At 40.2% G+C, this 13,686-nt stretch overlaps 1 protein-coding gene and 1 long non-coding RNA gene across 2 annotated transcripts in view; both read right to left on the reverse strand.

Moving 5' to 3' along the window:
* Window positions 1-13,686, reverse strand: part of LOC127537019 (uncharacterized) — a 32,492-nt gene that overhangs the window by 8,203 nt on the left and 10,603 nt on the right. The gene's annotated exons all lie outside the window — the stretch shown is intronic.
* On the reverse strand, window positions 6,932-8,069 carry LOC110947210 (olfactory receptor 10J4-like). The gene has a single exon (XM_022188653.2). The coding sequence runs from the start codon at window positions 8,028-8,030 to the stop codon at window positions 7,005-7,007; it is 1,026 nt and encodes a 341-aa protein (XP_022044345.2). The 5' UTR covers window positions 8,031-8,069; the 3' UTR covers window positions 6,932-7,004.

Raw genomic sequence — 13,686 nt, forward strand, 5'->3', positions numbered from 1 at the left:
CATTTCTTCTGATCCTCCTCGAGATGGTTCTGCTTCTTTATTGGAGTCCAGCTGTGTTTAATTAAACTGATTGGACTTGATTAGGAAAGGCACACACCTGTCTATATAAGACCTTACAGCTCACAGTGCATGTCAGAGCAAATGAGAATCATGAGGTCGAAGGAACTGCCCAAGGAGCTCAGAGACAGAATTGTGGCAAGGTACAGATCTGGCCAAGGTTACAAAAGAATTTCTGCAGCACTCAAGGTTCCTCAGAGCACAGTGGCCTCCATAATCCTCAAATGGAAGAAGTTTGGGACGACCACAACTCTTCCTAGACCTGGCCGTCCAGCCAAACTGAGCAATGGTGGGAGAAGAGCCTTGGTGAGAGAGGTAAAGAAGAACCCAAAGATCACTGTGGCTGAGCTCCAGAGATGCAGTCGGGAGATAGGAGAAAGTTCCACAAAGTCAACTATCACTGCAGCCCTCCACCAATCGGGGCTTTATGGCAGAGTGGCCCGATGGAAGCCTCTCCTCAGTGCAAGACAGATGAAAGCCCGCATAGAGTTTGCCAAAAAACACACGAAGGACTCCCAGACTATGAGAAATAAGATTCTCTGGTCTGATGAGACCAAGATTGAACTTTTTGGTGTTAATTCTAAGTGGTATATGTGGAGAAAACCAGGTACTGCTCATCACCTGCCCAATACAATCCCTACAGTGAAACATGGTGGTGGGAGCATCATGTTGTGGGGGTGTTTTTCAGCTGCAGGGACAGGACGACTGGTTGCAATTGAAGGAAGGATGAATGCGGCCAAGTACAGAGATATCCTGGAGGAAAACCTCTTCCAGAGTGCTCAGGACCTCAGACTGGGCCAAAGGTTCACCTTTCAACAGGACAATGACCCTAAGCACACAGCTAAAATAACAAAGGAGTGGCTTCAGAACAACTCTGTGACCGTTCTTGACCGGCCCAGCCAGAGCCCTGACCTAAACCCAATTGAGCATCTCTGGAGAGACCTCAAAATGGCTGTCCATCAATGTTCACCATCCAACCTGACAGAACTGGAGAGGATCTGCAAGGAAGAATGACAGAGGATCCCCAAATCCAGGTGTGAAAAACTTGTTGTGTCATTCCCAAGAAGACTCATGGCTGTACTAGCTGAAAAGGGTGCTTCTACTCAATACTGAGCACAGGGTCTGAATACTTATGACCATGTGATATTTCAGTTTTTCTTTTTTAATAAATTTGCTAAAATTTCTACATTTCTGTTTTTTTCTGTCAAGATGGGGTGCTGAGTGTACATTAATGAGAAATAAAATGAACTTTTTTGATTTTGGCAAATGACTGCAATGACACTGACAGTGAAAAATTTCAAGGGGTCTGAATACTTTCCGTACCCACTGGATATCTGGTTATTATCTATCCATCCATCATCTGTACATCGCTTGATCCTCATTAGGGTCGCGGGGGCCGGAGCCTATCCCAAGGCAGGAGACACCATGGACAGGTCAGTAGTCTATCACAGGGCTACATAGAGAGACAAAAAAGACACACTAACATCCACACATACACCCCCTGTCAAAAGTTTTGAGACACTTTCTCATTCAAATAAATTAGAACCTGTCTCAAAACTTCTGACAGGGGGTGTACAATCAATTTAGAGTTACCAGTTAATCTCAGCATAGTTTTGGACTGTGGGAGGAAGCTGGATTTCCCAGAGAAATCCCATGCATGCACAGAGAGAACATGCAAACTCCATGCAGAAAGATCCCAGGCCCAGGCTGGGACACAAACCAGGGATCTTCTAGCTGCAAGGTGACAGCGCTAACCACTACTCCACTTTGCAGCCCTTGGTTATTGTTATCATCATTATTATTGTTATTGTTGTTTAGACAGTCACACACCAGTGTAGTTAGTTACTAAATTAATTCTAATTAAGGCAGTTTAATTTTCATTTTAGGAAGTGTGATGCAGATTTAAAAGTCTGCTCAGAAGGATGTTGAACATTTAAACTTAATTTTCCACCATTTGAGAGTAGATTGTGCTGCTATCCAGAGCCTATCAAAAGCATTCCCCCTACTTTAGGTGTTTCCCTGTTTTTAGCCTCAACATTGAAACAAGGTCAGTATGATTTGTCTTGTTTTAAAAAGAATTCACTAAAAAAATTACTCTTTCATGTGAAAATGAAAAAAGATATCTACAAAGTAATGTTAGTTAATTAATAAAGGTAAAAATGGGTGATTGTATCAGTGTTCATCCCTTTTAATTGACACACTTATTTCAACACTGGTGGAACCAACAGAAAGTAGAAGTCATACAAGCAGTGGAACTGAAGAGAATCTGAGTGCAGTGAATGATTTTCAAGTGACTGCAGTATTAAGACAGCGTATCTGGAAGGTCCAGTGACTGGTGAATCAGTGCTCTTGACTGTAACCACACCATGAAGCAACTCTAAGCAAAATTGTGAAAAAGTTATTGAAAAGCATAAATTGAAGGATGGATTCAAAAAGAATTCAAGTCACTTAATATCCCCTGTAGTATAGTTAAATCAACATAAAGAAATGAAAGCAATACCACACATATGTAAAGAACCAAGAGCGGGCCTCAAAAGACGAGTGATTGTACAAGAAAGAGACAAGTGAGGGAGGCCACCAAGACATACAGGACTCCTGAAGAAGTCATAAGATTCAGCACCTAAGATGGGAGAGACTGTGTGTACCGCGATTGTCGCCTGTGGCAAAGAGAAAGATCCCGGTACAAGAGACAAGGCATGTGAGGTTCTTTGGTTACATGAGAATTTGTGGTTTTTGGCCACAGACTTTAGGCTTCGTTTGGTTGACCCCAAACATTGTTTTTCATCACTAACACACCACCCCCACTGTGAGGCACAGAGGTGGCAGCATCGTGATAGGGCTGCTCTATCAAATTTCTTTTTTTTTGGTTTTCTTGAATGGCTAAAAGGTTGCTATGTTGCATAGACAGTGGTGGAAAATTTTTTTCGGACACCTCATACATTTGCATGCCTATTGCATTAAAGGCATTATGGAGGATTTTTTTTGTTTGTTTAATTTGTCTGATTCACATAAAATGAATATACTGACCTTTAGTGGACTTGTATGTATGGTCTCTAAAAGAATAAAAAATAAAAAAAAAATAACTGTGGACATGGCAGGACCTGAAAAACATCAGCCAATCAATGCGCTCAGACCGAGGCGTTTGGTTTGCTCCCTTTCCTGTCAATCAAAAATCTTCCGGCTCAGGCCTAGTTACGTAGATTACGTACGCCTTGGACTTACGTATTTTCTGTATGTGTTGCTTTGGTATAGCTTCGTAGTTAAGCTGGCGACTTGTTTTGCTCATCTTTTTTTACATAATGGCAGCTAAAGATCCAGGGGGACCCAGCCGCAAAAGACAACTTCACTAGTCCTTCGCAAGTTTCTGGAGGGGGGCGTTTCTTCGTAAATGTTAAGAGGGGGGAGGTTAGAGGGGGGTGAGGGAGAGGTTGTATGTGCGCATGCTACGTTCAAAGTCGTAGGAAATTAAATCTCCTCTATTGCATTAAGAATCTGTCATGGCCCCTCCCTCTCCTGTGCTCTGCCTCGTCTGCTGTGGAGGAGTGCAGCCACTCCTAATCAGTAATCAGCGGCACTTAAAGTCAGACTCTCCCCACTGCTCTGTGCTGGGTCGAGCTCTGTTCCCCACCTGCCCTGGACTCCCTCGTCTGACCGGGAATCCCTTGTCTGCTCCGTCTCCCCCTGTCTGCTCTGGTTCTCCCTACCCCGCTGTCCCTGCCACGGCCCCGCCACCGGCTCTCATCAGCTCCGTCCCCTCCTCGTCTCCTGACCCCCCTGGATAACGTGAGTCACCTCTCCCCGTTTAGTTTAGTTAAGCCCCCACCACGGCCATCTGGTCCGTCGCCTTTAGTTCAGTTAAATCCCAGTTCTGTTTGTTCCTTGTGCCTCCCTTATGGAGAGCTTTCTGTTGAATTAATATATTAAATCCGTTGTTCACTACCTGCCTGTCTGTTGTGCCTGCTTCTGGGTTCTAAACAGCGCGCCCATAACAGAATCATTCTTCATGCACTCTTCAAGTGAAATTTATTTTATTACAATTGCATCCATAATACTAAACAAATCCTTGTAAAGTCAATAAAAACTTAAAATTGATTGCTGTCATAAAAATAACAAATTTTGAGTATTGGATCATTTGGTAGAATTTAATTTTATTAGCTTTTCTTGTAAACAATAAACAAAAATATTTGTGTCTGCCTAATGCAGCCACGCCTTTTAAAACACAAAAAATATTTTTTCCACAAATATTTCATGATAATATCTGAGATTGTGTAAAATTTTAAGGATGTCCGAAAACTTATACCACTGTATATCAAAATAAAATTAAAGCTGCAAGCAGCGATGGACAGGTCCTTGCATCCTTGCTGGTCGACGAATCCACGCATGTCCACCAGGTGGCGTTGCGACCAAGAGTGTATTTGGGCCCATCGATGTCATCAGGACTGGACTGTGATAACACATGTAAAGCTTCAGGCAGATCGGAGCATGTACAGCTAGTTTTATGACTTTGGCTGTCATAGCGCTGTATATCTGCATGTGATTGTCATCAGGGCAGGACTCTTGCTCATACACGTAAAGTTTGAGACAGATTGGAGCATGTTCAGGGCAGTTACACTGCATTTCCTGGTTCATGGCGAATTGTAAATTTCCAGGGGTCGCCATTTCCACGCCCTCAGACTTTTGCTGAGGATTCTGATAAATTTTGATCACCCATGCCTGCTGTACATCCTGGCCAAATTTCAGCTCTCTCAGTGTAACCCTGTTTGAGTATATAGCTTTTGAAAATGGTCAAAAATGACCCGAAATTGGCAAAAATATCACACAAAATTCAAAATGGCCGACTTCTTGTTGGGTTCTGGGCATGGGTGTCAATTACATTTTTGTGCCTCTTGACAAGTTACATACATCTACCAAATTTCTTAACTGTTGGTGACTGGCCGTAGTAAATGTTTGAAATTTTCCAAGTGGCGCTATGGAGCTATTTTTTCACACACATGTGCAGTTCATCTAAAATATCAAATCTTCAGCAGTCCTGATATGTGTGGTAATTTTGGCGACCATTTGAGGGTTCCAAACCTGTCAAAATGTACTTTGTTTGTCATGGCAACAATCTGTTGGCATGGCAACAGCGTTTTATGAATCGTCAAAATTTTCACACTGTGGCATCTGCAAGGCGTGAATACTGAGTTGTCTAATTTTCAGAACGATATGACAAAGTATCAGGGAATGGCACATGCAAATGTAATGACAATAACTTCCTGTTGCCAATAGGTGGCACTATTAGTATTTTCAAATTCATGCATGTTGATGTGTTCAGACCCTCTTGTCCATCATATGAAGTTTGGTCCAGACTGGACCATTTTCAGCTGAGATATAAATAATTCAATTTTAATGGCAAGAAATCGACCTTTGACCGCGAGTCACCATTTTCTCCCTGAGACATCATCAACATGTTCAGGCTTATGTCATGGCATTTGAGGTCAGTATGATCGACTTGCTCAGAATAGTACATCAAAGTGTAAAAAATGTCTACTTCCTGATACCACACGGTGGTGCTATGACTATCAATGCAAATAACCACATGGATGTCGTCAGGGCTGGACTCAGATCATACATGTAAAATTTCAGGCAGATTGGCGCATGTTCATGAGAGTTAGACAGTACTTCCTGTTTCATGGCAAAGGATCAATATTTTGGGTAGTCGCCATGGCCACACCCTAAGACTTTTGCGGAGCATTTTGATAACTTTTCATCAGGAAGTCATCTTGAATATACGGACCAACTTTGAGGTCTCTCGGACATTATCAGTTTCCTTGACTAACAGTTGCTGTCTGCATCAGTCCTAAACAAATCATATCAGTCGGACCCTAAAACATCATAACTTCATTATTTCATCCTATTCGACATTTGTATGAATTGCTGTCATAATTAATACATAAATTCACAGTGACCTTTGACCTGTGGCCATGTTTTAATCAGTTCATCCAGGTGAACTTTTGTGCAACATTTGAAGAGAGGTGCTCAGAAGATATTGCAATGAGACAGACATCATGTCAGGTTTTCTTTTTTCTTTATTCACAGGTCACAGCAGAATGAGTGCAGGTACCTAATGTTGTTTTCTGTATTTCTCAGCTTTTGTGCTGTTTATTCACTCTACTCATGACACAACAAACTATAGCAAAAGATTATATAATGATTTGGGCATTATTATCATGACTGGAGTTTGGCTGAACTGTATATTGTACATACACCTGCACAAGGAGATTTAGGTTTTACTGTTTCCTATTCTGCAGCTCAAAACATCAACTTCTGGTCTTCAGGTTTCTCCCTGCATAATAGCATTTTGGCTATCCAGTCGTCAAAAAACACAACAATAACATTCTTGCTAACAGAAATTATCCTTTTAAATATCTAATATATTCAAAGCAGAAGTGGCCATTGCAACACTTAAGAGCGAGAGGTTACTGTCCATCTTGTGTATATGGGCAGCAAAGCTTTGCTCAGAATCTCAAAACACAGAAAACAAGAAAATGAAATGAACAAACAGATGAATGGAACATATAGCCGAGTTATTTACTCTCAGTCACGCTGCTGTTTTATCCGATCAAATTTCCCTTTTGCTTTGTTTTTGTCACCCTGAAAAAAAAACATCACCTGCAAAGATGTTTAAGAATCAGAAAGAATCAGTTTACTTTATGTACTGTTTTTAGTGTAATACTATATTTGTATGGGACATAATTTAAGTTAAACATGAATTATAACTACATCTGATTTAAGGTTCATCATAAATTAAACTCACATCAGTTGCAACAGTTCATGCTCACTCAGTAAGTCATTAGTAACTGTTGCACAGTCATTATATACGGCATGTCAACAAGTCCATTATCATATTATTCAAGTCAAATTAATGATTTCATCAGATACTCTGCCTCAGATATCAATCATGGGTTTTATGCATCATTTTGCTCTGTAGATGTTTCATTCACAGCACAAAATGTTTGCAACACATTTGTTGAGTCTCTTAAAGGTCTGCAGGAAATCTTTTTACTTCCGGGTTTTGAGCATAAAGTCCTGAAAATGTGTCTTCTAATCTCTGACACTTTAAGTCCATACACAAGAGGATTCACAAATGGAGGAATGATGATGAATTCTATTGACAGAATTACAGCAACAAATGGATTAACCTTTTGAAGGTTTTGCCGGCTCAGAGCTGTATCACTAAATGAAGTGACAGAATAAACAACAAAGGAAATAACATGCGGAAGACAACTCTGTAACACTTTTCCTCTGACCTCTGATGAGTTTTTCCAACAAGCAAGCACAATTCGGAGATAAGTGTACAAGATAAAACCAAAAGGAAGGACGGTTATAGCTATGGCTCCCAGCATAGCACCAATATTGCTAACAGCAGCAGAAACACATGACAATTTTACAATATTCCAGCTGGCACAGTATATCTTCTCTATTTTGTTGCCACATAAAGGAAGCCTGACAATCATATGTATGCTTATTGAAAGGTTACAAGCTGGTAAGACCCAAGCAAAAAATGCCAAACTGTAGACAGTTTTATAAGTCATCTTTCTGTGATAGTGTAAAGGATGACACACAGCAACATATCTGTCATAAGCCATGATGCTCAGGATGGTCAGTTCATAGGAAGCATATGTGTAAATAATATAAATCTGAGTGAAACAAGCAGGACGTGAGATTAAATGAGTATCAGACAGGAGGTCCATGAGGAATCTGGGGAAGAAACCAGCAGAACCATACAAAGAGTTGACAGACAGAAAAGCAATAAACACATTCATGGGCTTGTGCAGTGTGCTCTCCCGCAGTATTATCCATATTATGAGAACATTAGCACAAACAATGAAGCTGTACAACAGGAGGAAAAAGACAAAGGCGACATAACGGTAGTGTCCGATTCTCATGAACATGGTGAAGTTAAAGTAAAAAGAGACAGTGCTGTTTTCCATTCTCTGACTCAAAGAGCTGCAAAGAAAAACTATTCTGATGTCTGCTTTTGAACAACCTACTATAAAAGTTCTGAAAAAGTGGCACCACTGAAAACTTTTATGAAGAAAAAGCAGAAAACATATTCAGTAGTCAGTATTTGGATTTTGCTAAGCTCTATACACAGATACACCACAACTGAGAGCTCTGGAAGCTGTTCTCAGTCTTTTAGCTCGTCTCGACGTCACCACGTTACTTCACCTCTGGAGATTTTGGAAACTTCTACACTGAACGTGTCAAGCTTTCAGATGAAGTACAAGTTTTTGTCCACACTAGCAGCATGGCTCAAGGGATGCCAGTGTCGTCATACATGTCAGATAATCCACTGCTTCTGTCCAGACTAAAATATCTACAACTACTGGACATACTGAACTGAAATTAGCAAAAGACACTGACATAAGTTGTCATAATCTATCATAATAACGTTTCTGTTTGCTCTATTATCAAGTCAAAAGGTAAAATTGTTCAGGAGTTCTGTTTATGGCGAAATACTTGTAAATAAAATTTCCCATCATACTCAGCAGTTCTTTGTGGTGAAAGCCAATACAGCTTTTCTAAAACTGAAATCTAGGTGCAACCTAACAAACCAGGTCACATTTCCACCAGTTTATAAAACACTAAAAATGATGCATTCATTTTTTTAGTTTATCAAATACTGATCATCGTATTTTAAACATCTTTTTCAGTCTGTTATGGCTTGATATGTGCAAGACAAACAAAATGTATTTCTTTTTCTGCATCTAAATATTTTTTTCCTTTTGAATAAGTTATACCCACTGATAATGTTTTCATGTTTTGTGGTTCTCATTCAAATTTTCGGGTTACAAAATTCCTTCTTTTTTGGTTGTAAACATGCAAAAATGCTTCAGGGTATGGCAAATATTTCCATTTACATCATGTTGGTTTGCTAACACAATAAGCTAAACATGGTTAATATTATGGACACTTGGCACCGATGTTGTGAGGAAGTATGTATAGTGTTAGTCTCCAAGTACAATAAAGACACAATTCCCCTATTACTACAGTGCTTTGTGAAAGTATTCGGCCCCCTTGAACTTTTCAACCTTTCGCCACGTTTCAGGCTTCAAACAAAAAAAGATATAAAATTTTAATTTTTTGTCAAGAATCAACAACAAGTGGGACACAATCGTGAAAACGAAATTTATTGGATATTTTATACTTTTTTAACAAATAAAAAACTGAAAAGTGGGGCGTGCAATATTATTCGGCCCCTTTACTTTCAGTGCAGCAAACTCACTCCAGAAGTTCAGTGAGGATCTCTGAATGATCCAATGTTGTCCTAAATGACTGATGATGATAAATAGAATCCACCTGTGTGTAATCAAGTCTCCGTATAAATGCACCTGCTCTGTGATAGTCTCAGGTTTCTGTTTAAAGTGCAGAGAGCATCATGAAGACCAAGGAACACACCAGGCAGGTCCGAGATACTGTTGTGGAGAAGTTTAAAGCCGGATTTGGATACAAAAAGATTTCCCAAGCTTTAAACATCTCAAGGAGCACTGTGCAAGCAATCATATTGAAATGGAAGGAGTATCAGACCACTGCAAATCTACCAAGACCCGGCCGTCCCTCTAAACTTTCAGAGACTGATCAGAGATGCAGCCAAGAGGCTCATGATCACTCTGGATGAACTGCAGAGATCTACAGCTGAGGTGGGAGAGTCTGTCCTTAGGACAACAATCAGTCGTACACTGCACAAATCTGGCCTTTATGGGAGAGTGGCAAGAAGAAAGCCATTTCTCAAAGATATCCATAAAAAGTCTTGTTTGAAGTTTGCCACAAGCCACCTGGGAGACACACCAAACATGTGGAAGAAGGTGCTCTGGTCAGATGAAACCAAAATCGAACTTTTTGGCCACAACGCAAAACGATATGTTTGGCGTAAAAGCAACACAGCTCATCACCCTGAACACACCATCCCCACTGTCAAACATGGTGGTGGCAGCCTCATGGTTTGGGCCTACTTTTCTTCAGCAGGAACAGGGAAGATGGTTAAAATTGATGGGAAGATGAATGGAGCCAAATACAGGACCATTCTGGAAGAAAACCTGTTGGAGTCTGCAAAAGACCTGAGACTGGGACGGAGATTTATCTTCCAACCGGACAATGATCCAAAACATAAAGCCAAATCTACAATGGAATGGTTCACAAATAAACGTATCCAGGTGTTAGAATGGCCAAGTCAAAGTCCAGACCTGAATGCAATGGAGAATCTGTGGGCAGAGCTGAAGACTGCTGTTCACAAACACAAGGAAGAATGGGCAAGAATTTCAGTCGCTCGATGTGCAAAACTGATAGACATACCCCAAGCAACTTGCAGCTGTAATTGCAGCAAAAGGTGGCGCTACAAAGTATTAATGCAAGGGGGCCGAATAATATTGCACGCCCCACTTTTCAGTTTTTTATTTGTTAAAGTATAAAATATCCAATAAATTTCGTTCCACTTCACGATTGTGTCCCACTTGTTGTTGATTCTTGACAAAAAATTAAAATTTTATATCTATGTTTGAAGCCTGAAATGTGGCGAAAAGTTGAAAAGTTCAAGGGGGCCGAATACTTTCACAAGGCACTGTATCTTCAGGGGACAATGTTGCTGCATCATGGGCTTAGTACTACCCCATTCAGACTGTGACTGTTTCAAAAGAAACACAAACAAGCAAGGTTGCTTTCACCTGTAGCAGAATGTTACTTCGATGTGAGACTACTCAAGAACCCACACATTGTGTAAAAACAAGTCCTGATAGAAGACAGATCTGATAGAAACCATGAAAAGGACTTTTATATCCATACGTGTGAAATGTATCAAATATTAGCCATACAAAACTATATTTTCAACAAAGCTGCAGTTTGTTGAGCACACCACTAGGCATCAGTGCGGTTGACTATACTGTAGAATGCTTGAAAAGTTTCTGTCTATGCTATTCTGCTGACTTTTCCTCCTAAAACTTTGTTGTTGTTTTTTTATAATGCATTGTAACTGACATGAATATATGGTTATTGCAGCTACAGTTCTCTGAGAAACAATACACCTAGTCAACATGTCCATTTTAAGGTCACATGAGATGAGTGTTTCTTATTTAAAGCATATCAAGTTTATATCAAAATAATCGTACATCTTGAGTGCATTATTTGCTGGACTCAGTCAACCTCTGATCTGCCCATTACAGATTGATGGATGGATGGATGGATGGATGGATGGATGGATGGATGGATGGATGGATGGATGGATTTTGCTAGTCATCCATCCCACATGCTTCTGATGGAACAATCATGTTACTTTTTAAAATCACTAGTCTATGCTGTGCCTGAATGTACACTAAAGCTGCTTTCTTTACAGCTGCTGTGTAAACACAGTATAATGAAGAAAAGCTTGTGCGACTGTAACTCCAAAAGTACATGGGGAATGTGATTAATTTAATGAGCATAATTTAATTGTCGATTAAATTATGCTCATCTGATCTTCAAAGGCACTATTCCAAATGGTTCAGTTTTCCTTACTCAGCAAAGACAGGTTTGTTTGCAACCAGAAAATTACCAGACACTGTAACACTAAAAATAAGTGTGATTCGGAGTGTGGTTGTTCTACCTCAAAATGGTGCCCGGGAAACTCTGAAACTGTCTCTTTGAGTGATGAGGGAGGCATCAGTGCACTATGAAATTTGGAAAAAGTGAAATTAATTTCCTGCCTTCAAATGGAACTGCACAGTTCAGCATCTCGTAATGAGTAAGAACCCAGCCATGAGATGAAGTTGTGTCCAAATTTATATAGCAATATTTGCACGATTGTATAACTACCAACCAGTTTGAGGTTTATGGTGACACTGTACTGATTACATGCAGTTGTGTTGCAAATAACCGTTAATTAGTTCTGCGGTTTGACCTTAGTGACTAACCAGGCTAAAGAAGACTGATACCAAAATAAAATTCAGCAGCTGAGTTACTGAACTGTACTGAAGGAAATTAAAACTTTGATGCGGTTTAATCTGTGTACTTCTTTCAGTTTTGTAATAGGATGGAAGGTTTAGTAAAGGGCTTGTTAGTATGTCTCAGAGTCCTGGTCTCCAGAGTGGTGTTGTTTCATTAATTGCTCTCAGAGGAGGATGAAGTTAATGACCTGTTGACCCCTTCTATCATAATTACACCATGTAACTGTTTCAAAACAACAGCTACAGTGTCCTCCCTCCTGGCCGTAGTGAGCACTGTTCCCTGAGGCCAGCTGTCCACTGACGACACCAGTCAGGTGTAAACATATGAACGTTTGTCTGGAGATTTTGAAATTACGTAATTTGTATTTCATCATTGTGACAGTACATTTCTGCATATTCATCCCTCTGAGGCATCACTCACACACACACAAATCAAAACAATCTCTTTCATTTCTATAATCCCATATAATGACCCTAAAAGATGACAGAATACCTGCCAGAGGTCAGTTCTTCACTTTTTTTAACACAATTCTAAACAATGACACACAAAAAGAGGCAAATGGCTAAAAGTCAAGTGCAACGGTCTTATATTATTGGTTGAATTGAATTTTTGAATTGGGAGAGTGGAATGAATGAGCAAAGTTTTAAGGAAAACTGAAAAGAGCAGCAGTCAAAGGAGGTACAGGCTTTGGGTGTGAGGAGATTGATGAAGCTACTAGAGGACAGACTGCGATTTGTATTGACGAATACATTGAATAGTGTAGGCTGCGACACCTTTAGATAGGGTCAGGGGATCTGACAGAAGACCCTCCAGCCTCTCTGACTGTAGACGACCAGTAACTCTTTAACCATGATAGCCTATATGATATGAAATAAAATCTGGAGTCAGGTTTTGTTCAGTGATACAACAAAATCTGACTCCAGATTTTATTTCATATCATACAATCTGCACAGTTAACTCAACCTGCATATTTCTGTTAAAGTCCTAGTTTTGAAATAGTCTCTCTGTTCTTAATCTGCCATACTGTGATCATTTAGCCCCCTATTTTATTACTCTCTTCTTACAGACTGTAATTTACTAGGTTTTTTTTTTTTAACTTGTTGTGATTTGGGCTTCCTCCCACAGTCCAAAATATGCTGAGGTTAATTGGTTACTCTAAATTGTCCATAGGTGTGAATGTGAGTGTGTTTGTCTGTATGGGAGACGCCAGCGTGTCGTCATTTGTTATGGTCACGTGGTACAAGACCGCTGCTGGTTGGCAAGAACTCCGGCAGTAACATAACGGCTTGCTACGAGAACGGTATCGGGTTTGAAACAAATACGTAAAGTTATCGCTTTTCATGAATGAAATTGCACATGTATTTACCACAATGGTAATAGCGTGTGTAGCTGTTGGTTGCACGAAGCGTTTTGAGAAGGGTTCAGGCTTGAAATTTCACCGAATACTGATTTCAGGAGAGAGAAGATGGCGGTCGCTTCAGCCATCAACAGGAAAAATTGTACCCCAGTAAGCAGCAGAGATCGTGCTTGTGGCTCCCACTTTTCTTCAGGTAAACTATTCAACAGTTTAGCATGTTTAGTATGTCCAACTTTGAGCTTATTTACCAAAGGATATTGATTTAGTGTCGCATCCTTCGCGTGAAGCGATCTCTACACTTTCGGTTTGGTTCA

Source organism: Acanthochromis polyacanthus, chromosome 14 (assembly GCF_021347895.1).
Source record: "Acanthochromis polyacanthus isolate Apoly-LR-REF ecotype Palm Island chromosome 14, KAUST_Apoly_ChrSc, whole genome shotgun sequence".
In the NCBI taxonomy this organism is placed as follows: domain Eukaryota; kingdom Metazoa; phylum Chordata; class Actinopteri; family Pomacentridae; genus Acanthochromis; species Acanthochromis polyacanthus.